General features: G+C 45.3%; 1 protein-coding gene across 7 annotated transcripts in view; it reads right to left on the bottom strand.

The window, feature by feature from the left end:
- med23 (mediator complex subunit 23) overlaps positions 1-27,969 on the bottom strand; it is a 116,316-nt gene that overhangs the window by 51,664 nt on the left and 36,683 nt on the right. For 6 of the 7 annotated variants that reach the window (XM_072499160.1, XM_072499154.1, XM_072499156.1 and 3 more), the window contains 4 exons: positions 19,295-19,469; positions 13,393-13,556; positions 12,016-12,140; positions 930-1,135 (listed from right to left, as the gene is read on the bottom strand). In XM_072499160.1, the coding sequence (XP_072355261.1) occupies positions 930-1,135; positions 12,016-12,140; positions 13,393-13,556; positions 19,295-19,469 (670 nt within the window). The remainder of the gene's footprint in view (positions 1-929; positions 1,136-12,015; positions 12,141-13,392; positions 13,557-19,294; positions 19,470-27,969) is intronic. The other variant, XM_072499155.1, reaches the window with a different exon arrangement.

Here is a 27,969-nt window from a genome sequence, read left to right as displayed (position 1 = left end):
TAGAGGGTGGAGGACAATATGACATAATTCAGTTCTTACTGTTATCCACATTTACAAAAAACGGATTAGGTAAACTCGTCACTATAATTACACATTCTCATTGGATTAGCTGCAGCATTGAGGGAGGTGCAATTATGACTTGGCATGAGAAATATACAAATGTTGTGTCCTTACTTGTAATGCTGGTTACAACCCTTCATGAACCTCATACGCAGACATATTACTACAGTGTCCCTTTTTACTTTAACGTATTTTTTTGCTCCTACCAACTTTCAGCTAACTCAGTTGGCTGGAAGACTGGTTTTGTGATGTGGAGTGGCGCCAACAGCGCAGGTCCAATTCCCGTACCAGCTGAGGTTATTCATAGAATCATAGAATTTACAGTGCAGAAGGAGGCCATGCAGCCCATCGAGTCTGCACCGGCCCTTGTAAAGAGCACCCTACTTAAACCCCGCGCCTCCCCGCTATCCCCTTGATCACCGTAACTCAGTCTAACCATTTTGGACGCGAAGGGTAATTTCCACCTAACCTGTACATCTTTGGACTGTGGGAGGAAACTGGAGCACCCACGCACACGGGGGAACATACAGACAGTGACCCAAGCCAGGAATCGAACCTGGAACCCTGGAGCTGAGAAGCAACTGTGCTAACCACTATGCTACCCTCATGAAGGCTTGCCTTCTCAACCTTGCCTGAGGTGTGGTGATCCTCAGGTTAAATCACCACTAGTCAGCTCTTCCTCAGAGGGGAAAGCAGTGTATGGTCAGCTGGGACTATGGTGACTTTACTATTTAATCACATCCATGTTGCTATTTGGCAGATCTTAATCAAGACTACTTTGCTGGATATAGATTGAACATGCAGACAGCCTGTTAGTTTTTAAAACATCTCCTCTAATGTCATAGTCAGAAATCTCTTAAGGTGCTCACCTGTAGCCAATCTGATTAATGTGATCTGTTTCTAATAACATTTTCCACAGCAGACAGAGAAAGAGTGGAGGAGATCCCTGCATAGAGAAGTGAGTGATGATATCGTTCTCATTGGTCATGGACTTCCACTTTCTGTATTCTTCTTCTACATTCTTCTTTAAATTAAATCGACTCTCCTGAGGCACATTGTTCTGTTTGAAAAAGGCCTACGGTAGATAAAATATTTCAAGTTGATCCAACTGCACAAAGGAATATAATTTAGGTACTTGTATATTAAAACAAGATAAAATTAATTTGTGATTGCTTAATTGTTTCAAAAAAACCTGATCAAATTCCTCAATTCAGACCATGACATTTGGATGAACTATGCTAGATTTCAACTCACTATGGGATTAAAAACCTCCTGCTAATATTTCAACTTAAATATTTTTAATGGATTTTCCATCTTTCACATTGTTTATTGCTTAAAAAATACCTAGACATTACTCCCCAGACCATTATCTTGAGTAGATACGCAAATAATACTCAAAATTACTTGTTCTGTGGAGTAACACTTATCTTTCTGGACAACACTGTTAATCCACATTTTAGTTATAAATTGATGAATTCAATCACTGATTTAACAACGTATCTTACAACTAGATCAACTTAATGCGGATTATAGAATTTAGGTCAGATAAATTTTTCTTCATAAAATGTAGCCAGGAATAAACTGGAGTAAACAAACATAAATCTTTATAATAAAATATCCCAAAATGCTTAGCTGGAGAGTCATAAAGAAAGATTTGATGACAAGCCAATAAGGCGATATTAGGGCAGATGATCAAAGGAGTGCCTTAAAGGAGGAAAGCGAGGTAGAGTTGGAACAGTGTAGGGGTGGAATTCCAGAAGCAAAATCACAAGTGTTATGAGTCCTTCCAGTTTATTTTCTTTGTTCCGGTTTCTTTTATTTTATTCTTTTTGGTCCGTGGACCCATAATTGGAGCGTGCCTTTAAACAAAAGAATGCTTGCCAGCAGTTTGTTCCTGGCTTTTGTATTTTAGAGAGGAGAAACCAGACACATCGGGTGAATCTTAGAAACCAGCTTTGGAGGAAGTTGGTTCAATTGGTTAACTGGCAACCAACGGGTTGGCCAGGGACAGTGTTCTGCCTGACAACAGTCATTGATTGGTTCTTGCCAGGTGTTTTTTTCAGAGAGAACCTGCCAGACCCTCAAAGGACGAGGAGCTGTGTATACCCACCTCGCTGCTGCCAGTTGCCTGCTGTCTCCGTGAGTCTGCAGTGAAAATCATTACAAGCTGAAGGAAATCAAAGTACCCAACTGAAGGCCTAACCCTGAAAAAGAAACTAACTGGAAGACATCCATCTAAATCAAAGATCCTTTATCCTTTTTTAAAATTAATATTTTCTTTATCTGTGTGCGTAGAGAATGGGGGTAGTTAGAAGTGCGGAGGTGGGAATCAGGTAGTAGATAGCCAGTTGTGTTTTTTTTTGCCTACTGTTAATAATAAAAGGTTATACGGATTAAAATTTTACAAGCCTGGTGACTGTAGTCAATTTAACTCAACCAAAGCCACAGGTTTTAATAAAAAAGCTAATTTCACTTTTGTTGCAACGCCGGATTAAGTATGGCTGAAATTGATTGTGCATTAGCCCAGGGTGTCATAACACAACATTCATTGTGACTGCATAATGATCACGATTTTTGACGACTATACCCATGAGGAATTTTAGGTAAATTCTATCAAGATGTTCGTCCAATTTGAATTCATTAACAAGGAGCTAATCTGCAGAACACAGACCTTTGGGAATGCTGGTTAGATCCAGATGAACCAGCTGGGGAAGTACTATTTCCCACATAACACTGCTCGGGAAAATGCAGATTCATCTCGACATTCTAGCAAGCATTCACTCGATCAGAAAATGTTAGGATCACTTAGTTCAGACCTGCTGGGCCTTTTCCAGCCTTTCTGCTTTTAATTCAGATTTCCAGCAACTTTTGCTTTTGTTCACTCCTCATTTACAGAATTCGCTTCAAGGAGAACCATAGAATTCTTACAATGAAGGAGGAGGCCATTCAGCACATGGAGTCTGAACCTACCCTCTGAAAAGAGAACCCTACCTAGGCCCACTCCCCCACCTATCTCCGTAAACCAATGACCCCACCCAACCTGCACATCCTTAGACATTAAGAGGCAATTTAGCATGGCCAATCCACATAACCTGCACTTCTATGGACTGTGGGAGGAAAACGGAGCACCTGGTGGAAACCCATGCAGACACGGGGAGAAAGTACAGACTACGCACAGACAGTAACTCAAGGCCGGAATTGAACCCGGGTCCCTGGCGCTGCGAAGCAGCAGTGCTAACCGCTGTACCACCGTGCCTTTCAATGGAAGCAGTTTGATTGACAGTTCAAATGTCCAGTTCCTAAACATGGTATGTTGAGAGAGTTTCCTTTCCAGGTGCAGAAGGAATCTGCAGAATGTGGAATAGAAGTCAAAATTAGAGCTCCCTTCTTAAATTTAGTGCTGATTAGCATCAGAGAATTGCTACTCCGTAAAGTGAAATTAGGCTAATAGGGATAGTTTGGATTCTTGTTGTTTTCTATGTTAGATCCATAAAACTCCTACTATTGTGCAGATCATTTGGCCAATCAAGTCTGCACCAACCCACTGAAACCCCAAGCCCATTCTCCCACCTATTCCTGTAACCCCACCCCACCTAACCTGCACATCTTTGGGTTGTGGGAGGTACCCGTAGCACCTGGAGGAAACCCATGCAGTCACAGGGAGAAGGAGAAAGTGCAAACTCCACAGAGTCACCCAATGCCAGAATTGAACCGGGTCCCTGGCGCTGTGGTTAACTTTTTGTCTGACTATTTTACAAACAAATGCATAGAAAGATTAAAGTTCTCATGGATACACTGTTCCAATATTGTTGTGATCACATGCCCAAGTGTCTATTACTAATGAGTGTTACTCACATCGGGATTCCCAACAAGTCGCAATTGGCTAGTTATCAACAATTTGGACAATGCTGCTTTAGGGTTAGGGTTACAATTAGGGTCCCCCCCTCCCACATCTGTTCCATGAACACCAACACCTCCTTTGCCACCCTTGATATAATGAAGGACTTGGGACTCGACTTGTCCAGCCTAGGGTCCAACGCACAATTAAAGTCCACCCCATGATTAGCTGATGTGAATAGAGATCAGGAATAGACACTTACACCCCCTGAATAATTTCTTTCTCATCCCATTCCAATTCAGCGCATACAAGTTAACCAAAATCACTGGCATGCTCACTAACACCCACTTACTATATCTCCATCCTGAGTCCGCCATAATGTTGACCGCAGAAAATTCCACCCTCTTATTATAATCAACACCGCACTCCCCATGTCCTGGCATCAAAGCTAGAATGAAACACTTGCCTAATCCATCCTTTTCACAGCCTTGTTTGATCTCTAACTCTCAAATGGGACTCCTGTAGAAAGACCACATCAGCCCTCAAACTTTTTATATGGGCAAATACCTGGAATCTTTTAACTGGTCCATTCATCCCACTCACATAATAATAATCTTTATTGTCATCACAAGTAGGCTTACATTAACATTGCAAAGACGTTACTGTGAGAATCTCCTAGTCGCCACCTGTTCGGGTCCCCAGAGGGAGAATTCAGAATGTCTAATTCACATAATAGCACGTCTTTCGGACTTGTGGGAGGAAACCAGAGCACCCGGAGGAAACCACCCAGATATAGGGAGAACGTGCAGACTCCGCACAGAGAGTGACCCAAGCCGGTAAGCAACAGTACTATCCACTGTGCCACAGTAACCAACCAGACAAGGGACTCTGGCGGCCATTGGAAGTGTGTGGAGTTTGCACGTTCTCCGTGGGTCTTCGTGGGTGCCCTCTCACAGTCCAAAGATTTGCAGGTTAGATGGATTGGACAGGATCAATAATGTACTATTGGTATGAGCAGGCAGTGTCCCCTGGTAGAGTGCTCTTTTGGAGGGTCAGTGCAGACTCGATGGGTTGAGCGGTCTTCTTGTGCACTGTAGGGATTCTATGGATTCGTAGATGTTTATTTCCCTTAAATGTCCATTCAATTTCCTGCTGAAATTAATAATTACTTCTAAAACACTTCATCTATTCTCGCCTCCTTAAACACATCATTTTTGGCTAAGTCCGGGTCACTGTCACAGTTTGGGATTCTTCTATAAAATGCATGCAGGCAAGAGCAGTTGGTCTTAATTTACATTTTTAGCAGTGGCTGCTAACTCAAACTTGGGGCTATCACTCCAGTGACAGTTCAGAGATTTTCCAAATAGGAACAGGCTGTTAAAACAAGTTTATAAACAATGGTCTTTTAGTTAATATGCCCAGTCATTCAAGGCACATTCAGCATCGTGTTGTTGACAGCTTTCTTTGATTCTTGCCAGTCATGAACCAACACACTTAAAAAGAAAATCAAGACACAAATTCAGAAAAGCACCAGGGTCCAAAGGAAGCACAGCTAACAAAGACCGAGTGGGAGCAAATACTTTCATACTTGCAGCAGAATAGAGAACACAGTGAATCTATCTTCCCACATTATGCAAGAACCTCTCCAAATGGGCTAGCCTAATGTATTGTGTCTGGATTGCAGTTCCTGTTGATGAAGTGGGTGCTCACTTTCTGCATCACCAAAGGGAGTTCTAGACTGGGACTGAGATTGCATTATATAGAAGACAAGTGGTTTTACAGATAACACGTGATCCATGTAATTTCTTGGACTGCATGGTCTGAAGAAGTCAGAGAGGAATTTTCCAGAGTATTTTATCATATACTAGTACTGGACTTTTCACTTCTGGGACAGTGCATGGTAGCAGGGATTGAGAATTTTAATGTGTCCATATTATTTATTTTTGTAACAATATACAATGGTAACGGTACAGCAACTGTTTGATAACTGTCACAGACTTTGCGTTTCTTTGTCACTATGCAATGTGACTATGTCATGAACCAAATGTTTCCAGCGTTAACTCAATTTGCCTTGAAGGAGATTATAGGAGTACAAATGAGGCAGCACGGTGGCAGTGTTTTGCATTGTTGCCTCACAGTGCAGGGGACCTGGGTTCAATTCCAGCCTTGGATGACTGTCTGTGTAGAGTTTGCACATTCTCCCAATGTCTATGTGGGTTTCCCCGGTTGCTCTGGTTTCCTCCCACAGGTTAGGTGGATTGGCCACGCTAAAATTGCCCCTTAGTGTCCAAAAGGGTAGCAGGTTAGTTGGAGTTACGGGGATAGGGTGGGGGATGGGACCAAGGTAGGGTGCTCTTTCAGAGAATTGATACAGACTCGATGGGCTGAAGGGCCTCCTTCTGCACTGTCAGCTTCATTATTATCCTCACGTTCTGAAGCCACACTAGTGAATACAGGGCAGTGGGAGTCAAGTTTTAAAAAAACAGGTAACCAGGCTGATTTAATTGAATCTCAATACGTATTGCATACCCAAAATTCCTAGAGTTACTTATCTCAAACTTTCCTTCTTTGGTTTAGTATCTACTTTCTTCACACCTCAGTGAGGCACCGTGACACATTTTTAGACATTGATTATTGAAAGTTGTTATTCTTATTAAAGATGTGCAGATGATTTAGAATAGTTCTGTTTGTGGAAAGCTAGAGCGAGGCTCCAACTTAAAAGACAGGAAAACTATTCAGCCAGAATACACTATACAAATCAAGACGGAGTTGTCAGAGAAGAGGTCAGAGATTTGTTCACATTTGACAACATAATAGCAAATATAGCACATTGAGGTGATGTTAAAAAGTATACAGAACGTGCTCAGGCAGACCTTCGTTTGAGTCTTGCATGTTTATTATTTTTTCCAATTCTTGTAAAATCTGAACTTCTTTGGCAATGTTACTGCACAAGAACAATACTGTCCATGTCTGATGATCAGATTACATTGTGCAACTAGTGAGCAGACGCTAATAGGAATAAAACATACCATATTTGAATTGGTCTTGAACGAATGATGCTTGATAGAACTTAGGACCTGACCAATTTGAATTCACATGAAAATTGCCCATTTTCACATAAATGTGGAGCTTGGCTCAGTAATGTGACAATTAAAAACAGTTTCTCTGACTGTTGAAAGGGTCAAGTCTAATTAATTTTTTTTTTGCAGCTGGTTAAATTGTGGATTGGGCAAATACATATATTGTTGGGTTTGAGATTCAAGTTTAAAGATGAGTTTTCAAATCTAATTACGTTACTTACAGAAAAAATGTGCAAACATTAGCCTGGAGTTCAAATTCAGTTTAACCAAATGTTGTTTGATTTAGGGTTGGAGTTGGCTGCTGAAGCGGTTGACCCTTCTGGAATCGCTATGTCCCCACTCATCCACTGCACGAATTAATTCAAAATAGGTCATGAACGTTTAATATGGAAAAGCAAATATTTTTCTTTCTTTATATCAAACGCCAAAAATGAAACAAATCTTGACATCAACAAAAGCAAGACAGCTGACCAAGTTGGTGCTCACGTTCTCTTGTTTCTTATTTCACTACGAGGAGGGCTTTTGTTCAAAACTAACTGAAGGACATGCCTACATTTCAAAACCTTTGGCCTGGAATAGGTGCAATTAATTTATTGATGATTAAGATAGCCTTTTGCAATTTATTTTATTCTTGTTTCTGTATTAATTTTACATCTTATAAATGCAAATAATTACCTTTTAATCTGAGCCCTATAGTATGAACAAAGAAAACTACAGCACAGGAACAGGCCCTTCGGCCCTCTTGCACCAATCAGTTATGGGATGTGTGCATCGCTGGTTAGGGCAGCATTTATTGGCCATCCCTAGTTGCCCTTCAGAAGGTGGTGGTGAGTTGCCTTCTTCAACTGCTGCAGTCCTTGAGGTGTAGATGCATTCACTGTGCTGTTCGGGAGGGAGTTCCAGGATTTTGCATCAGGGACAGTGAAGGAACGGCGATATATTTCCAGCCCAGGCTGGTGAGTGACTTGGAGGGGAGACTCCAGTTGGTGGGGTTCCCAGGTATCTGCTACTCTTGTCCTTCTAGATGGTACTGGTCATGGGTTTGGAAGGTGCTGTCTCAGAAACTTTGGTGAGTGACTGCAGTGCATCTTATAGATGGTACACAAAATGGTGCCATTGTTCACCTGTGGTAGAGGGTTTGAATGTTTGTAGAAGGGGAGCAATCAAGCAGGCTGCATTGTCCTGGAGGTGTTGAGCTTCTTGAGTATTGTTGGAGCTGCACACATCCAGGCAAGTGGAAAGTATTTCATTACACCCCTGACTTGTGCCTTGAAGATGGTGGACAGGCTTTAGGGAGGGCGGGGGTCAGGAGGCGAGTTACTCGCTGTAGAATTCCAAGCCTTTGACCGGTCCTGGTAGCCACAGTATTAATATGACTAGTCCAGTTCAGTTTCTGATCAATGGTAAACCCCAGGATGTTGATTGTGGGGGATTTCGCGATGGTAATGCCATTGAATGTCATGGGGCAATGGTTAGATCCTCTCTTGTAGGAGATGGTTATTGCCTGGCACTTGTATGGTACAAATGTAACTTGTCAGCCCAAGCCTGAATATTGTCCAGGTCTTGCTGCATTTGGACATGGACTGCTTCATTATCTGAGGAGTCACGAACGGTGCTGAACATTGTGCACTCATCTGCAAACATCCCCACTTCTGACCTTATGATGGAAGGGAGGACATTGATGAAGCAGCTGAAGATGGTTGGGCCTCGGACACTACTCGGAGGAACTCCTGTAGTGACGTCCTGGAGCTGAGATGATTGACCTACAACCACCACAACCTCCTTCCTTTATGCCAGGTATAACTCCAATCAGTGGAGAAATATCTCCCGCTTCCCATTGACTCCAGTTTAGCTAAGACTCCTTGCTGCCATACTCAGTTTAATGCTGCTTTGATGTCAAGGGCAGTCACTCTCATCATCGCTTAATCCCTCACAATCAACATCCTGGAAGTTACCGTCGATCAGAAACTGAACTGGACTAGCCATATTAATACTGTGGTTACCAGCACTAGTCAAAGGCTTGAAATTGAACAGCGTGAAACTCACCTCCTTACCCCTGCCCCCCAAAAGCCTGTCCACCATCTTCAAGGCACAAGTCAAGAGTGTAATGAAATACTCTCCACTTGCCTGGATGAGAGCAGCTTCATCAACACCAGAGAAGCTCAACGCCATCCAGGACAATGCAGCCTGCTGGATTGCTCCCCCTTCCACAAACATTCAAACCCTCTGGCATTAGGCTCTTTTGTGCATGTTTGAACCAAGGCCATGTTTGAGGTCAGGAGCTGAGTGACCCTGGCGGAACCCAAACCGAGCATCCGTGAGCAAGTTATTGCTGAGCAAAGTGCCGTTTGATAGCACTGCTGATGACTCATTCCATCACTTTGCCAACGATGGAGAGTAGACTGATAGGACGGTAAGTGCTATATCCACTACAAGCCCACCGACTCCGACAGCTATCTGGACTACAGCTCTTTGCACATAACACCCTATAAGGACTCCATCCATTTTTCTCAGCTCCTTCACCTCTGTTGCATTTATTCCGATGATGCCACTTTCCAAAATGGTGCTTCGAAAATGTGTTCCTTCTTCCTCAACCGTGATTTCCCACCTACAGTTGTTGACAGGGCACTCAACAGTGTGCGGTCCATCCCCCGTGCCATTACCCTCGCCTTTCCCTCCCTCCCAGAACAAGGATAGAGTCCCCCTCGTTCGCAAATTTCACCCCACCAGCCTCCGTATGCAAAGCATAATCCTCCGTCATTTTCGGCAACTCCAGCGTGATGCCACCACCAAACACATCTTCCCTTCACTCCCTCTGTCAGCATTCCGCAGAGACAGTTTCCTCCGAGATAATATAGTCCACTCCTCCACCATACCCGGTACCTCTCCCATCACCATGGCACCTTCCCATGCAATCGCAGAAGGTGTAACACCTGCCCATTTACCTCTTCCATGCTTAACATCTCAGGCCCAAAACACTCATTCCAGGTTAAGCAGCATTTCACTTGAACCTCTTTCAATTTGGTCTATTGCATTTGCTGCTCCCAATGTGGTCTCCTCTATATCGGAGACACCAAACGCAGACTGGGTGATCGCTTTGCTGAGCACCTTCGGTCTGTGCGCATTCAGGACCCCGACCTTCCCGTTGCTTGCCATTTTAACACAAGACCCTGCTCCCCATGCCCGCATGTCTGTTCTTGGCCTGCTGCAATGTTCCAGTGAAGCTCAACGCAAACTGGAGGAACAACATCTCATCTTCCGGTTAGGCATGCTACAGTCTTCCGGTCTCAACATCGAATTCAACAACTTCAGATAATTAGCTCTACCCCACCTCAACCCAATTGTTTTCATCCCATTTCATTTCAACTGTCTTTTACCATTTCTTTCTTTCTATATATTTAACCCCCCCCCCCATCTTATCTACCTTTCCTTACCCTTTCTCCCCTTTGCTTCCCCCTTCCCCTCCTCCCACATCTACATCTGTCACAGTTTACCCTTTGATGTTAGTTTCTCTGCTGTTAGGCCTTTCACACCTTTTGTTCTCTCTGGGGACTGCCATTAGCACTCTTTCCCCCTAGTTTCTTTGGCTATTAGCACCCTGTTCCCTTGGCTCCTGTGGCTATGACTCATCTTTCATTCTCACTCCACAGTATAAATATCTCCCACTTTCTGTCTTTTAGCTTTGACAAAGGGTCATCTGGACTCGAAACCTTGGCTCTTTTCTCTCCCTATAGATGCTGCCAGACCTGCTGAGATTTTCCAGCATTTTCTCTTTGGTTTCAGATTCCAGCATCCGCAGTAATTTGCTTTTATTAGGACGGTAATTGGCTGGGTTGCATTTGTCCTGTTTCTTGTATACAAGACACAACTGGGCAATTTTCTACACTGCCGGGTAGATGCCAGTGTCGGAGCTGCACTGGAACAGCTTGGCTAGGGTTGCAGCCAGTTCTGGAGTACAAGTGTTCAGTACTATGATATGGTGTTCTATGCCAGTTTGGAGAGATCTGAACCAAATAGTGGCTTGGTCGTTATTAGTTCTGGTACAGATGCCACCCGTAAAATGAAACATTTCTTATCCGGCAGTGTTAGTTTAGACATTTCATACAAGTAATCATATAAATATAGAATTTATAGTGCAGAATGAGGCCATTTGGCCCATCGGGTCTGCACCGGCCCTTAGAAAGAGCACCCCACTTAAGCCCACACCTCCAGACTATCCCCATAACCCAGTAAATCCACCTTTTGAACACTAAAGGGCAATTTAGCATGGCCAATCCACCTAACTTGCACATCTTTGGACTGTGGGAAGAAACCGGAGAAAACCCACACAGACAAGGGAATAAAGTGCACATTCCACACAGACAGTCACCCGAGGCCCGAATTGGACCCCCGTCCCTGGAGCTGTGAGGAAGCAGTGCTAACCACTGTTCTGTAATTGGTTCCTTCAACAACATTGACCAAACACACAACCTCAACCAATTAAAAGGACAAGGGCAGAGGTTGCATGGAAACAGTATCACCTCCAAGTGACACAACATTCTAGTTTGGAATATATAATCATTCCATCATCAGCAATAGATCAAAATCCTGGAACTCTCTCCCTAACGGTGAGTGTACCTACACCGCACAGACTATAGCGGTTCAAGAAGCCCATTCGTCACCACCTTCTCAAGGTGGCAGTTAGGGATGGGCAAAAAATGCTGTATATGAATAAAAATATGTAATATAGGCTTGCGTTTAACAGCTGCCTTTGATAGAGAGCATGAGTAAAGAGGACTGCCAAATTGGTATCTACCCTGAAAGAATGTCACTAGAACTCATTGGAACATAGTCAGTGCATAACAGAATATTAGTGAAATGATGAATTGCAGGATAGAGCAGTACAAAGTGGAAAGTTACAATATTGTGGCTAGAGAAACAAAAGTGTGTATATAGATTAATATTTCTCTTACTGGAAGCCACTATTTATGTACCTTTTCTGTATAAGCGCTTTAATATTCACCAACAGGTTAACTGAGAACAGAACATTTATCTTACCTGCAATGGAGCTGGGAAACAGCTGAGTGTGTGTGAAGCCCAATTGTGAGGCGTGAAAACCATGATAGTCTGTAGAATGTCCTTACACCAGGTACCTTGTATAGATTCTGAGCCTGTAAAAAAGTCTACATTTTTTTTTAAAAGACAAGATAAACATTAGAGGATAATGCAAGCGCAGAGGTGCAGTGGTCATGTCACATAAGAAATTGGAAGAGTAGGGCATTTTTGCCATTGAAAACGATCATGGTTGATCCTCCTGCCTCAATTCCAGCTTCCCATTCCTCATATCTAGATTGCCAGAGAGATCAAAAATCTGTCTCTCAAATATGCCCTACAATGGAGTGTTCAAACTTTGAGATAGGCAATTCCAAAGATTCATAACCATCTCAGTTTGCATTGATCAACCCCTTATCTTGAGATTGTGCCCTTTGTTCTAGATTGCCCAGCCACGGGGGGCAACCTTTCAGTGTCTACCCTGTCAAGTCCTTCCAGAATATTGCATTTTTCAATTAGTTCACTTCTCATTCGTTTAAACTCCAGAGTATAAAATCTCACCATAGGCAAATCCTTGCATCACAGGAACTAAACTAATGAATCTTCGCTGTACTGTCTTCAATGGATGTATATCCTTCCTTAAATAATGGAAATTGCATAGAATGCTCCAGGTGTGGTCTTATTAAAGTCCTATACAACTGCAGTAAAATTTCCTTATTTGTGTATTCCAAACTCCTAGCAATAACGGTCAACATACCATTTACCTTCCTAATTGCTTGCTGTACCTGCATACTGTCTTGGTGTTCTAAGTGCGCCCAAGTCTCCAATTGAAAATTAGTTAACACTTTTAGGGTAGTGGATTAGAAATACAGAGATCATGACCACTACATTACTGCGGTAGTTATGGGCACAAGTTCAAATTCCACTATTGTGAAAATGAATTCAATCTCACTTTGTGCACTTGTACAAAAAAAAACAAGCTTCTTCCAGATTGCCATAAAGCCTAACTAGTTCATTGATGTTCTTGAGTGAACATTATCTGCCACCCCTATCCAATTAAATCTATACACGAGTCCACGCCCACACCAGATCCCCGACTCTTGATTGCTTCTGAAATGGTCCAGTGAATTATTATTGAATAAAACACTATCACCACAAACCACTGATTTAAGAAGGCCCACCAGAATTGCAGGTCATCTCGCAATGAGCAGTGAATGCAATCTTGCCAGTATTGCTCACATCAAGAACAAATGCAAAAGGAATTCCAGAAACAAGCAACATGCAAGTTGTTAATAGATATAAATGCAGGATATTTGACTCAAAATGAACACATTCTAAACACAATGCAGTTGTAATACAACTGAGTTTCAAATTCATACTTACCAGTTACATGTGTTGCTCTAGCTAGAGTCAGAATTAGAGCTCTGTTCAGTTCCTCAGACTCAGCAGAAAGAACTGTTTTGGGGTCACTGAGAAACCGTGTGAATTGGGGCTGGACCTCTGAACTGCCCAATGCTGTGATCAGTCGGAGAGCTGTACTTTCAACACTAAACAGTCAAAGACAATCAAGTCAATAAAGTTTATTGTTCCATATTCAAAATTTTTGCAAAATTTAGTTAGTTATTGGAAAATCCAATAACAATAATCACACCAAGGCAAAAGCCACATCAGTGATCTTAAATCCATGTTGTAATATATGAACTATAATCACTGATCATCATCACCACTATCACTGCCTACTGCACAAAACTAAAAACTAGGGTAACCCCGATGACCTTTGTTTCATTAATCATAATCATTTCAAATGTATGGCTTCAATTTAATACTGAGAATACTGAGTAAATGAATGATTGCTGTAGATAAGCACCTGCTGTGACAGGTTCATCCTGATGTGCAAATGTCTGCTCTACTTTGCCTCTGCAAATGCCTCCAATCCTAAATTAGTCTCCCTGGCTCAGTGAAGGCTCCAAATCATATCAGGAGTTCAAGCCAGACTCCAGTATTCAGGCATCAAATCTGATCATTCGTTGCAGTACTGGAGGGATGGTTCATTGTCAGAGGTGCTGTTTTTTCACTGACGTGTTAAACAAGAGTCCCTATCGACTGTTCAAGTAGATGTAAACAATTTTCTGAAGCTATTTAAAGACTAGGGGCACTCTCCAGTGTTCTGTCCAATATCTAACCATCTACCTAAATTACTAAAAACAGATTAATAGGGCATTTGATGTTTTGGGGAACTGTCTGGGAATAAGTTGGCTGCCGTATCTACTACACGACAACACACTATTTCACAGAGTGTCTTGCAATATCTTTCATTGTTTTTACACTCCTTCTGGTACCCTACATTTCCTCTTCTCTCTGTTCCATTATTGCGGGTACATCCTTTGGATGTTTTCATAATTTAACATTAAATACATTAAATATTACTACACATTATTGTAGAATAATGATAAGACCATAAGACACAAGAGCAAAATGAGGCCATTTGGCCCATTGAGTCTGCTCCACCATTCAATAATGGCTGATATTTTTCTCATCCCCATTCTCCTGCCTTCTCCCCATAACCCCTGATGATCTTTTTAATCAAGAACCTATCTATCTGTGACTTAAAGACACTCAGTGATTTGGTCTCCACAGCCTTCTGCGGCAATGAGTTCCACAGATTCACCACCCTCTAGCTGAAGAAATTCCTCGTCATCTCGGTTTTAAAGGATCATCCATTCAGTCTGAGGCTGTGCTCTCGGGTTCTAGTTTTCCCTACAAGTGGAAACATCCTCTCCACGTCCACTCTATCTAGGCCGCTCAGTATACTGCAAGTTTCAATAAGATCCCCCTCATCCTTCTAAACTCCAACAAGTACAGACCCAGAGTTCTCAACCGCTCCTCATATGACAAGCTCTTCATTCATGTTAACCTCCTCTGGACCCTTTCCAAGGCCAGCACATCCTTCCTTAGATACGAGGCCCAAAATTGTTCACAATACTCCAAATGGGGTCTGACCAGATCCTTATAGAGCCTCAGAAATATATCCCAACTCTTGTTTCCTAGCCCTCTCGACATGAATGCTAACATTGCAATTGCCTTCCTTACTGCAAAGGTTAACTGAAGCTACAGGTTAACCTTAAGAGAATTATGAATTAGGCCTCCTAAGTTCTTTGTGTTGCTGATTTCCTATCCCTTTTCCCATTTAGAAAATAGTTTATACTTCCATTCTTCCTACCAAAGTGCATAACCTCACATATTTCCACAGTGTATTCCATCTGCCACTTCTTTGCCCACTCTCCTAGTCTGTCCAAGTCCTTCTGCAGCTCCGTTTCCTCAATACTAACTGTCCCTCTGCATACCTTTGCATCATCGGCAAACTTCTCAACAGTGCCTTCCCTCAGTTCCTTCTTCCAGATTGTTAATGTATATTGTGAAATGTTGTGGTCCCAACGCCGACCCCCGAGGCACACCACTAGTCACGAGGTGCCATTCTGAAAACGATCCCTTTATACCCAATCTCTGCCAGTCAGCCAATCCTCTATCCATGCCAGTATCTTAAACTTAACCATGGGCTCTTAACTTATTAAACAGCCTCCCATATGACAACTTGACAAAGTCCTTCTAGAAATCTAAATAGATCATGTTCACCGTTTCTCCTTTGTCTAATCTCGTTACCTCCTGAACAGATTTGCCAGACACGACCTTCCCTTGACGAAGCCATGCTGACTCAGTCCGTTTTTTTCATGCACTTCCACATACTCCGCGATCTTACCTTTAATAATGGACTCTAAAACCTTACCAATGACTGAAGTCAGGCTAACCGGTCTATAATTTTCCATCTTCTGCCTCCCTCCCTTCTTAAACAGGGGTGTTACATTAACTATTTTCCAATCCTCTGGGATCCTCCTTGCTCCAGTGATTCCTGAAAGATCACCACTACTACATTCACAGTCCCCTCAGCTATTTCCTTTAGATGCTGGGGTGTAGTCCACCTGGTCCAGGTGATTTATCCACCTTCAGACCTTTCAATATCCCCAGAACCTCTCCATAGTGATGACCACTACACTCACCTCTGCCCCCGATTCTCATGAAGTTCTGGGATGCCACTGGTGTCTTTCACTGTGTTGACTGATGCAAAGTAACTATTCAGTTCCTCTGCCATTTTCTTTGTTTCCTATTACTACTTCTCCAGCCTCATTTTCCAGTGGTCCAATGTCTACTCTTGCCTCTCGCTTACCTTTTATATATTGAAAAAAACTTGCTATCTTCTTTTATATTACTAGCTAGCTTATGCTCATATTTCAACTCCTCCCCCTTGCTGCTTTTTTAGTTGTCCTCTGCACACTTTTAAAGGCTTCCCAATCATCCTCACCATCTTGTACGCTTTTTCTTTTATGCTGTCCTTGAATTCCCTTGTCAGCCATCGATGCCTCGCCCTCCCCTTAGCATGTTTCCTCCTCCTTGGGATGAATTTCTGTTGTGCCTCCCAAATAACCCCCCAAAATTCATGCCATTGCTGTTATACTTTATTCCCTGTTGGGCTCCCCTTCCCTCTGGCTAGCTCCTCCTTCATGTCTTCGTAGTTACCTTTATTCAATTGTAATACCGTTAAATCTGGTTGCAGCTTCGCCCTCTCAAACTGCAGGGTAAATTCTATCATATTGTGGTCACTGCCCACTAAGGGTTCCTTCACCTTAGAACATAGAAAATACAGCACAGAACAGGCCCTTCGGCCCACGGTGTTGTGCCGAACCTTTGTCCTAGATAATCATAGATTATCATTGAATTTACAGAGCAGAAGGAGGCCATTCGGCCCACTGAGTCTGCACCGGCTCTTGGAAAGAGCACCCTACCCAAACTCAACACCTCCACCCAACACCAAGGGCAATTTTGGACATTAAGGGCAATTTATCATTGGCCAATTCACCTAACCCACACATCTTTGGACTGTGGGAGGAAACCGGAGCACCCGGAGGAAACCCACGCAGACACGGGGAGGACATGCAGACTCCACACAGACAGTGACCCAAGCCGGAATCGAACCTGGGACCCTGGAGCTGTGAAGCAATTGTGCTATCCACAATGCTACCGTGCTGCCCTTAAGAACAAATAAATCTACACTATATCATTTTACCGTAATCCATGTACCTATCCAATAGCTGCTTGTAGGTCCCTAATGTTTCCGACTCAACAACTTCCACAGGCAGTGCATTCCATGCCCCCACTACTCTCTGGGTAAAGAACCTACCTCTGATATCCCTCCAATATCTTCCACCTTAAATTTATGTCCCCTTGTAATGGTTTGTTCCACCCAGGGAAAAAGTCTCTGACTGTCTACTCTATCTATTCCCCTGATCATCTTATAAACCTATCAAGTCGCCCCTCATCCTTCTCCGTTCTAATGAGAAAAGGCCTAGCACCCTCAACCTTTCCTCGTAAGACCTACTCTCCATTCCAGGCAACATCCTGGTAAATCTTCTTTGCACCTTTTCAAAGCTTCCACATCCTTCCTAAAATGAGGCGACCAGAACTGTACACAGTACTCCAAATGTGGCCTTACCAAAGTTTTGTACAGCTGCATCATCACCTCACGGCTCTTAAATTCAATCCCTCTGTTAATGAACGCGAGCACACCATAGGCCTTCTTCACAACTCTATCCACTTGAATGGCAACTTTCAAAGATGTATGAACATAGACCCCAAGATCTCTCTGCTCCTCCACATTGCCAAGAACTCTACCGTTAACCCTGTATTCCGCATTCATATTTGTCCTTCCAAAATGGACAACTTAAGTTCCCTAATCAAGTCTGCCTCATTACACATCACCAAATCCAGAATTGCCTGTTCCCTCATAGACTGTCACAAGCTGCTCCAAAAAAACATCTCTTAGACAAACCACAAATTCTTTTTCTTGGGATCCACTCCCAACCTGATTTTCTCAGTCCACCTGGATATTGAAGTCCCCCATGATTATTGTAATTATGCCTTTTCTATCTCCTGATTTATTTTCTGTTCCACATCCTGACTACTGCTCGGAGGCCTGTACACAACTCCCATCAGGGTCTTTTTACCTTTGCGATTCCTCAACTCACCCACATAGATTCTATGCTTTCTGATCCTATATCGCTTCTTATTGATATTTCATTCCTTACTAGCAATGCAACCCCGCTCCCTTTGCCCATCTGTCTGTCCTTTCGATAGGACACATATCCTTGGATATTTAGATCCCAGCCCTGATCCCCTTTGCAGCCACGTCTCTGTGATGCCCACAACATCGTTCCAGACAATTTCAATGTATGCAACAAGCTCATTTACCATGTTCCGTAAACTGCCTGCATTTCGGTTCAACACCCTGTCCTGTATTGACATCTCCCTTCTCATATTTGTCTCCGTTTTTGCACTGCCTGAAGTTAAGATTCCTGCAACCTCTATACTCTGTTCTATTGTGTGTTCTGGAAACTTTACTAAACTCTCCTGAGCCCTGGGCCCCTTTAACTATTTTAAAGTCCTCGTCATTAACCATTAACTTTGATTTTCTAATTCTCCATACAACTGAACCCTTCCCCCGACTATTTAGTTTAAAGCCCTATCTACAGCCCCAGTTATGCGATTTGCCTGTCGTGCAAGAGAAATTAGTCAATATGGAGCAAACAGATTGCCTACATAGCCTGAAATGGTTTAACTGCTTTAAGGTACAAGACAGCACTATAAATAAATTTTCCCAATTATATTCAAATGTTTCCATTAAATAAGGGATCCAGGGAACAAGATTTTGTACTGAGAAACTGGCACTTTGTTCAGGATATTTATAAACATTACCAATCGAAAAGCAGTACTCCTCTTTCTAGATTTTGTTTGTAAGAGTCTTCAATATTGTGGTAAATTTTCAGATAATGAATGGTGAAAGGCTGTTTCCACTGGCTGGTGAATCAGTCACAAGGGGGCATGGATTCAATAATCCATGAGAGAAAGAGTCAAAGTTTCAAACAGTTAATTGAATTAAGAATATTTTATCACAAGTGGTTATTGAGCCTTTTGGAAGGCAATGGAATAAGTATTTGCAAGGCAGACTGTTAAGGTCTGGGAAAAGGCCGTGATATGGATTTCAGATAGCTTTAGAGAAGGTAGCTTTAATATCTGTGCTCATTTCCATTGCTCGAAGATAACTCCAGTCCAATGAAGCCACATTTCCGAACATTTCCAAGATCCTCGTTTTTATCGTCGTACTGTTCCCATTTAAAGTCACACTATATTGAAGTAAAAGGCCAGTTTTATACATGCAAGATTAAAAATAGCTTACCACAGGTGAAGTTGGTTTTGATTGGTCTGCGGTACAGCTGCCAATGAATGAAGGTGGCTTAACAGTTGTACTCTGTAGTGAGGCTGGATGTGATGCATGCGATAGCTGAACATCTCAAGCAGCGTGTGCAGGATCCCCCAAGCATGCGACTTGAAAACATTTGGTAAAAGCTGGCCTAAAAACAAATAAAACACTGTCTTGTACACAAAGATTAACTTTTATGTTTGCTCTTTGTGGTCTGAATTTCAAAGGAGCTAAATCCCTTCCCCTGCCCATGGTATACAAGATGGCATTTTTCAAGGCTAGCAATGCTACTTTGGAAACTGCATCCTTTCCAATTACAAAGACATAATTACAAGATGAATCTAAAAATATGCTCTCTCTTACTCCAGGGGAATGTAGTAAAAATCTTTTACCAATGGCCAGCATATATCAATTCTGGAACAGAGATTTGGGGAATTTTATCAACGTTAAGCATTTTCAGTGCATCTGTAGCTGATCTTGGAAGGATAACCCCTGTTCTATCCATGCAAACTTTTATATTTGTTCTTTAAAAATATTTTTTAAATCAACATTTTTCAATGGATACAGAATAAAATGAAACAAAAGACACCCTCAAACAAAACCGCAATCCCCCCAACTCCGCCCCCAAACAGCTGACGGCGACTAGCTCTTTAAAATCAGATTGAAAGGACACCGTCTTTTATAAAACCACTCAATTGCGCCCCTTAACATATACTTAATTTTGTCAAGATGAGAAAACGCCTTAAGATCCCCCAGCCATAGCGAGCCTTTAGGTGGAGGAGTTGACCTCCACTCCAACAGTACTCTCCTGCGAGCGATCAGCGAGGCCAAGGCATCCGCCCTCGTCCCATCTGCAACTCCGGCGGTCTGACACACCAATTATGGCCACCAGGTGACTGGGCTCCAATTCCATCTGTAGAATCGCTGACATGGTGAAGAAGGAAACCCAAACTCCTAAGCTCAGGACAGTCCCAGAACATATGCACATGATTTGCCGTGCCCCTCCCACACCGCTCACTCCACCACCTCATCCTAAAGCAAGTTAAGTGCGCCTAGTGTACTACCTTCAACTATATAAGGCCCAGTCTCACGCACAACAAAGAAGTGTTAACCCTATGCAAGGCCTCACACCATACCCTCTCTAATTCCACCACCAACTCCTCCTCCCACTTGGCCTTAGTCCTGACCAGGGATGCAGTATCCTCCGCCATTATACTCCCGTAGATTCCTTAGGTGCTCCCCTCCGCCATCCCCCCCTCCACCGGCAGCTCCCCAACAGTACTCAGCTCCTGACCTCAAAGAACAATACAGCACAGGAACAGTCCCTTTGGCCCTCCAAGCCTGCAGCAATCACGTGTCCGATCTAGACCAACTGCCTGTATCCTTCTATACCCCGTCTGTTCATGTGCCTATCCAGATAAGTCTTAAGGGTCGCTAATGCAAGTGCCTCAACCACCTCACTTGGCAGCGCATTCCAGGCCACCACCACCCTCTGTGTAAAAAAGCTTGCCCCGTACATCTCCACTGAACCTTTCCCCTCTCACCTTGAACTTGTGCCCCCTGGGGCATTGGGACAGTTCTGGAGGAGATGGGAACAGTACAAACTGGACGGGTCACACCTGGGCAGGACTGGGACTCATGTCTTAGGGGGAATATTCGCTAGTGTGGTTGCGGAGGGTTTAAATTAAAATGGGGGACTTCCGGGTGCGGCGATGACCAGCTAAGTCGCACGTTTCGGCAGCTCCCGTTGGAACGTACTTTTGGGCTCTTAATAGGAGCCCCAACAGCAATTTAAACGGCCAAAAACACTGTGCGGTAAACCAGAAGGGAATCCCCCCGGACACGCATGGATAAGGGAGAGGATAGCGGCCGGATTGCGGAGGATCCTCTGGAGCAGCGGCAAGGAAGGGAAGCTCAAAGCAAGATGGCGTCGGAAGGTGGCCGTTTGTTATGGGGCCCGGACCAACAAGAGTTCCTGCGGCGCTGTGTGGAAGAGCTGAAAAAGGAGTTGAAGAAGGAGCTGTTGGCCCCGGTATTACAGGCGATTGAAGGGCTAAAGGAGGAGCAGAAGACCCAAGAGCTGGAGCTTTGGGTCGTGAAGGCAAAGGCTGCTGAAAATGAAGACGAAATACAGGGCCTGGTGGTGAAGACAGAGACGCACGAGGCACAGCACAAAAGGTGTGTGGAAAGGCTGGAAGTACTGGAGAATAATTCGAGGAGGAAGAATTTAAGAGTTCTTGGTCTTCCCGATGGCGCAGAAGGGGCGGACGTCGGGACATATGTGAGCACGATGCTTCACTCGCTAATGGGATCGGAGGCCCCGACGGGCCCTTTGGAGGTGGAGGGAGCTGATCGAGTTTTGGCGCGAAGACCGAAGGCTGGAAAAATACCTCGAGCTATAGTGGTGAGGTTTCTCCGCTACAATGACAGAGAGACGGTCCTCAGATGGGCGAAGAAAACCCGGAGCTGTAGGTGGGAGAACACGGTGATCCGCGTATGCCAGGATTGGAGTGCGGAGGTGGCGAGAAGGAGGGCAAGTTTTAATCGGGCTAAGGCGGTGCTTCACAAAAAGAAGATCCAGTTTGGAATGTTGCAACCGGCGAGATTGTGGGTCACACACCAAGGGAAGCACCACTACTTTGAGACGGCAGAAGAGGCGTAGACATTCATTGTGGACGAGAAGCTGGAATAGTCTGGCGAGAGAAAGAACTTTTGGGACAAAGTGGTGGGGTGATTATGTGGGGCGAGGAAAAGGGGGGGGGGGGGATGATTTTTCAATTTGTTAATTTTGCGATCCTGTAACTTTTCTCTCTTCCCCATGTTTGGGGGGGGGGGGGGGGAGGTATGAGGAACTGTGGGCGCCGGCCATTAGGGGCGGGGCAGAGTGGGATTTGTTCCCGCGCTATGGTAATTATGGCGGGAACAGGGACGCAGGAAGGAGGGGGCCTCGCACAGTGGGGGCCGAGGACAAGGGGGAAGCCGAGGTCAGCCAGAGTTCGCTGACTTCTGGGAGCAACATGGGGGGTGCAACTACGCTAGAGGGGGATCTAGCGGGGGGGGGGGGGGGTTAACTGGGTTGCTGCTGCTAAGGAGAAGGGGGAGCTGTTATGGGATGGGGTGGTCGAGGCGGGAGGGCGCTGTCGGGGGGATACACGAGTACGTGGGAACCGGGTGAGGAGCTGGGTTAAAAAAGGGGATGGCGAGTCGACAAGGGGGGGGGGGGGGGGGGTGTAAAGAGCCCCCCAACCCGGCTGATCACGTGGAACATGGGGGCTGAACGGGCCGATTAAAAGGGCACGGGTACTCGCACACCTAAAGAAATTAAAGGCAGGTGTGGTTATGTTGCAGGAGACGCATCTGAAACTGATAGACCAGTTCAGACTACGTAAAGGATGGGCGGGGCAGGTGTTTCATTCGGGTTTAGATGCGAAGAACAGGGGGGTGGCTATCTTAGTGGGGAAACGGGTACTGTTTGAGGCAAAGACCATAGTGGCGGATAGTGGGGGTAGATATGTGATGGTGAGTGGCAGATTGCAAGGGAAGGCAGTGGTTCTGGTGAACGTATACGCCCCGAACTGGAATGATGCAAATTTTATGAGGCGTATGTTGGGACGTATCCCGGACCTGGAGGCGGGAAAGTTGGTAATGGGGGGAGACTTCAATACGGTGCTTGATTCAGGGCTGGACCGGTCGAGGTCCAGGACCGGGAGGACGCCGGCAGCGGCCAGGGTGCTCAAGAACTTCATGGAGCAGATGGGAGGGGTAGACCCCTGGAGATTTAGTAGGCCTAGGAGTAAGGAGTTCTCATTTTTCTCCTATGTTCACAAAGTATACTCACGGATAGACATTTTTGTCTTGGGAAGGGCACTGATTCCAAAGTGACAGGGATGGAATATACGGCCATAGCTATTTCGGACCACGCTCCACATTGGGTAGACCTGGAGGTAGGAGAGGAAAAAGAACAGCACCCACTCTGGAGAATGGATATGGGCTTATTGGCGGATGAGGGGGTATGTTTAAGGGTGAGGGGGTGCATCGAAAGGTACTTGGAGCTTAATGACAATGGAGAGGTTCAGGTGGGAGTGGTCTGGGAGGCGTTGAAGGTGGTGGTTAGAGGGGAACTGATATCCATAAGGGCACATAAAGGGAAGCAAGAGGGTAAAGAAAGGGAGCAATTGCTGAAAGAACTTTTGAGGGTGGACAGGCAATATGCGGAGGCACCGAAGGAGGGACTGTACAGGGAAAGATAAAGGCTACATGTGGAATTTGACCTGCTGACCACGGGTAAGGCAGAGGCAGAGTGGAGGAGGGCACAGGGTGTACAGTATGAGTATGGAGAGAAGGCGAGTCGGCTACTGGCCCACCAATTGAGGAAGAGGGGAGCAGCGAGGGAGATAGGTGGAGTGAGAGATAAGGAGGGAGAGATGGAACGGGGAGGGGAGAGAGTGAACGGGGTGTTCAAGGTATTTTATGATAGGTTATATAAGGCTCAGCCCCCGGCAGGGGAGGGAGGGAATGATGTGTTTCTTGGATCAGCTGGAATTCCCTGAGGTGGAGGAGCAGGAGAGGGAGCATGCAGGCGGGGAAGGCCCCGGGACCGGACGGATTCCCGGTGGAATTTTATCTGAAGTATATGGACCTACTGGTCCCGCTTTTGACGAGAACCTTTAATGAGGCTAGAGAAAGGGGGCAGCTGCCTCCGACTATGTCGGAGGCAACGATATCGCTCCTTTTGAAGAAGGAAAAAGACCCGCTGCAGTGTGGGTCCTACAGGCCCATTTCCCTTTTAAATGTAGATGCTAAGCTCCTGGCCAAGGTGATGGCGACGAGGATAGAGGGCTGTGTCCCGGGGGTGGTCCACGAAGATCAAACTGGGTTTGTTAAGGGGAGACAGCTGAACACGAACATAGGAAGGTTGCTAGGGGTAATGATGATGCCCCCACCAGAGGGGGAGGCGGAGATAGTGGTGGCGATGGACGCCGAGAAAGCATTCGACAGAGTGGAGTGGGATTATCTGTGGGAGGGGCTGAGGAGATTTGGTTTTGGAGAAGGGTATATCGGATGGGTACAGCTGCTGTATAGGGCCCCGGTGGCGAGCGTGGTCGCGAACAGACAGAGGTCTGATTACTTCCGTCTTCATAGAGGGACGAGGCAGGGGTGTCCCCTGTCTCCGTTACTGTTTGCTTTGGCGATTGAGCCCCTGGCCATAGCACTGAGGGGCTCCAGGAAGTGGAGGGGAGTACTCAGGGGAGAAGAACACCGGGTATCCTTGTATGCAGATGATTTATTGCTGTATGTTGCGGACCCAGTGGAGGGGATGCCTGAGATAATGCAGACACTCAGGGAGTTTGGGGAATTTTCGGGGTACAAATTGAATATGGGTAAGAGTGAGTTTTTTGTGGTGCATCCGGGGGAGCAGAGCAGGGGAATAGATGACTTACCACTGAGGAAGGTAACAAGAGATTTCCGGTACTTAGGGATTCAGATAGCCAGGAGTTGGGGAACCTTACATAGGCTTAATTTAACAAGATTGGTGGAACAGATGGAGGAGGATTTTAAGAGATGGGACATGGTGCCCCTGTCACTGGTGGGTAGCGTGCAGGCGGTCAAAATGGTAGTCCTCCCGAGATTCCTCTTTGTGTTTCAGTGCCTTCTGGTGATGGTCACGAAGGCTTTTTTCAAGAGAATTGAGAAAAGTGTCATGAGTTTTGTGTGGGCCGGGAAGACCCCGAGAGTGAGGAGGGGGTTCTTGCAGCGTAGCAGGGATAGGGGGGGGCTGGCACTACCGAGCCTAAGTGAATACTACCTGGCCGCCAATATCTCAATGGTGTGTAAGTGGATGGGAGAAGGGGAGGGAGCGGCGTGGAAGAGATTGGAGATGGCGTCCTGCAAGGGAACCAGCCTACAAGCAATGGTGACGGCGCCGTTGCCGTTCTCCCCGAAGAAATACACCACAAGTCCAGTGGTGGTGGCAACGCTAAAAATTTGGGGGCAGTGGAGACGACATAGGGGAAGGACGGGAGCCTCGGTGCGGTCCTCGATAAGAAATAACCATAGGTTTGTCCCGGGGAGAATGGATGGGGGATTTGGAGCATGGCAGAGAGCTGGGGTTGTGCAACTGAGAGATCTGTTCGTAGACGGGACGTTTGCGAGTCTGGGAGCTCTGACGGGAAAAATATGGGTTGCCCCAAGGGAATGAATTTCGATACATGCAACTGAGGGCTTTTGCGAGGGAGCAGGTGAGGGAATTCCCGCAGCTCCCGATGCAGGAGATTCAAGATAGAGTGATCTCAGGGACATGGGTGGGGGATGGTAGGGTGTCGGATATATACAGGGAAATGAGGGACGAGGGGGAGATCATGGTGGATGAGCTGAAGGGGAAATGGGAAGAAGAGCTGGGGGAAGAGATTGAGGAGGGGCTGTGGGCTGATGCCCTACGTAGGGTAAACTCGTCGTCCTCGTGCACCAGGCTAAGCCTGATACAATTCAAGGTTTTACACAGGGCGCATATGACCGGAGCAAGGCTCAGGAAATTTTTCGGGGTAGAGGATAGGTGTGGGAGATGCTCAAGAAGTCCAGCAAACCACACCCACATGTTTTGGTCATGTCCGGCACTGCAGGGGTTCTGGGTGGGGGTGGCAAAGGTGATTTCGAAGGTGGTGGGGGTCCGGGACAAGCCAGGCTGGGGGTTGGCTATATTTGGGGTTGCAGAAGAGCCGGGAGTGCAGGAGGCGAAAGAGGCTGATGTCTTGGCCTTTGCGTCCCTAGTAGCCCGGCGAAGGGTATTGCTTATGTGGAAGGAAGCCAAACCCCCGGGCGTGGAGACCTGGATAAATGACATGGCAGGGTTTATAAAACTAGAACGGATAAAGTTCGCACTAAGGGGTTCGGCTCAAGGGTTCACCAGGTGGTGGCAACCGTTCATTGACTACCTCGCAGAACGATAAAGGAAATGGGAAGGTAACAGCAGCAACCCGGGGGGGGCGGGGGGGGGCCCGGGCGGGTCCTCAGGGATGTTTGTGTATAGATATTTGTACTAGGTTATGTATATTGGATTGTTTGATTTTATTTTTGGAGAGTTATTATTTTTGATATGGCAGTTGCCATTTAGTTTATATATTATTTATTTATTTGTTAAAACGGCCACTGTTATTTATACTGTTTTATTGTTGTAAAAAGGAAAACCTTTGTACTGTTTTGTTTGGCCAAAAAATTGAATAAAATATATATATATTTTTTTAAATTAAAATGGCAGGGGTTGGGAACCTATACAAGAAGTCGGAGGAAGGGAAATCAAGGACAAAAAGAAAAGACAGAAAGGGGAATCAGAAACGTGATAAGCAGAGAAACAAAGGGCCAGATTCAAACAGGGCCACAGTGAAGAATAGTGGGAACGGGACAAGTAATGTTAAAAAGATAAGCCATAAGGCTTTGTGCCTGAACCTATGAAGCATTTGCAATATAGTGGATGAATTAATTGCGCAAATGGGTGTGATTATAGTCAGGATTACGGAGATATGGCTGCAGTGACCAGGGATGGGAATTGAACATTCAGACGTATTTAATATTTAGAAAAGACAGATAAAAAGCAAAATGCGGTGGGGTTACATTTCTGGTTAAAGAGGAGATTAATGCAACAAGGAGAAAAGGTAGTGTTGAAGCCGGTGGAAACACTTCATCAACTGGCCTCCTGGCCCAGCAATTCACCAGTCTTCAGAGGCCTAGCACGGCACCAGAATGCTGCGTGCTACTCCGGTGCTGAAAGGCAGCCCTGCACAGCCGGCGCAAGTCCGCGCATGCGCGCGACGGCCGTCTCTGCGCCAGCACATGCGTGCGGGTGCCGTATCCGCACCGGCGCGGAGCAACATGTCGGGGACTTTACAGCAGGCCGCTCGGAAGGAGGTAGGCTCCCTCCAGATTGTGGCCGCCCGCCAAACGGAAGCCCCTGATCGCGGGCTTGTACCCAGTGGAGGTACCCTGGAGTCAGTGAATGTGGTTTATTTGGACTTCCAGAAGGCTTTTGACAAAGTCCCACGTAAGATATTAGGGTGTAAAATTAAAACGCATGAGATTGGGGATATTGTATTGAGATGGATAGAAAATTGGTTGGCAGACAGGAAACAAAGAGTAGAAATAAATGGGTCTTTATCATGGAAGCCCTACAGTGCAAGAGGTCATTCAGCCCATCAAGTCTGCACCGATCCACTCCACCCTATAACCGTAACCTAACCTGCACATCCCTGGACACTAAGGAGCAATTTATCAAAGCCAATACACCAAATCCACAATCTTTGGACTGTGGGAGCAAACCGGAGCACCCGGAGGAAATCCACGCAGACACGAGGAGAATGTATAATCTCTCATCCAAGGCCGGATTGAAACTAGGTCCCTGGTGCTGTGAGGCTGCAGTGCTAACCACTGTGCACTCCAAGTGGCAGGCAGTGACTAGTGGGGTACCACAGGGATCGATGATGGGGCCCCAGCTAGTCACAATATACATTATGATTTAGATGAGGGAATGGAATGTAATATCTCCAAATTTGCAGAGGACACAAAGTTGGGTGGTAGGTTGAGCCGTGAGGAGGATGCAGATGTCTTTCAGTGTGATTTGGACAAGTTGAGCAAATGAATGGCATATGTAGTATAATTTG

Source organism: Scyliorhinus torazame, chromosome 4 (genome assembly GCF_047496885.1).
Source record: "Scyliorhinus torazame isolate Kashiwa2021f chromosome 4, sScyTor2.1, whole genome shotgun sequence".
Lineage (NCBI taxonomy): Eukaryota > Metazoa > Chordata > Chondrichthyes > Carcharhiniformes > Scyliorhinidae > Scyliorhinus > Scyliorhinus torazame.
Note: the sequence above shows the minus strand (reverse complement) of the source record. Positions and strands in the feature narration are given on the sequence as shown.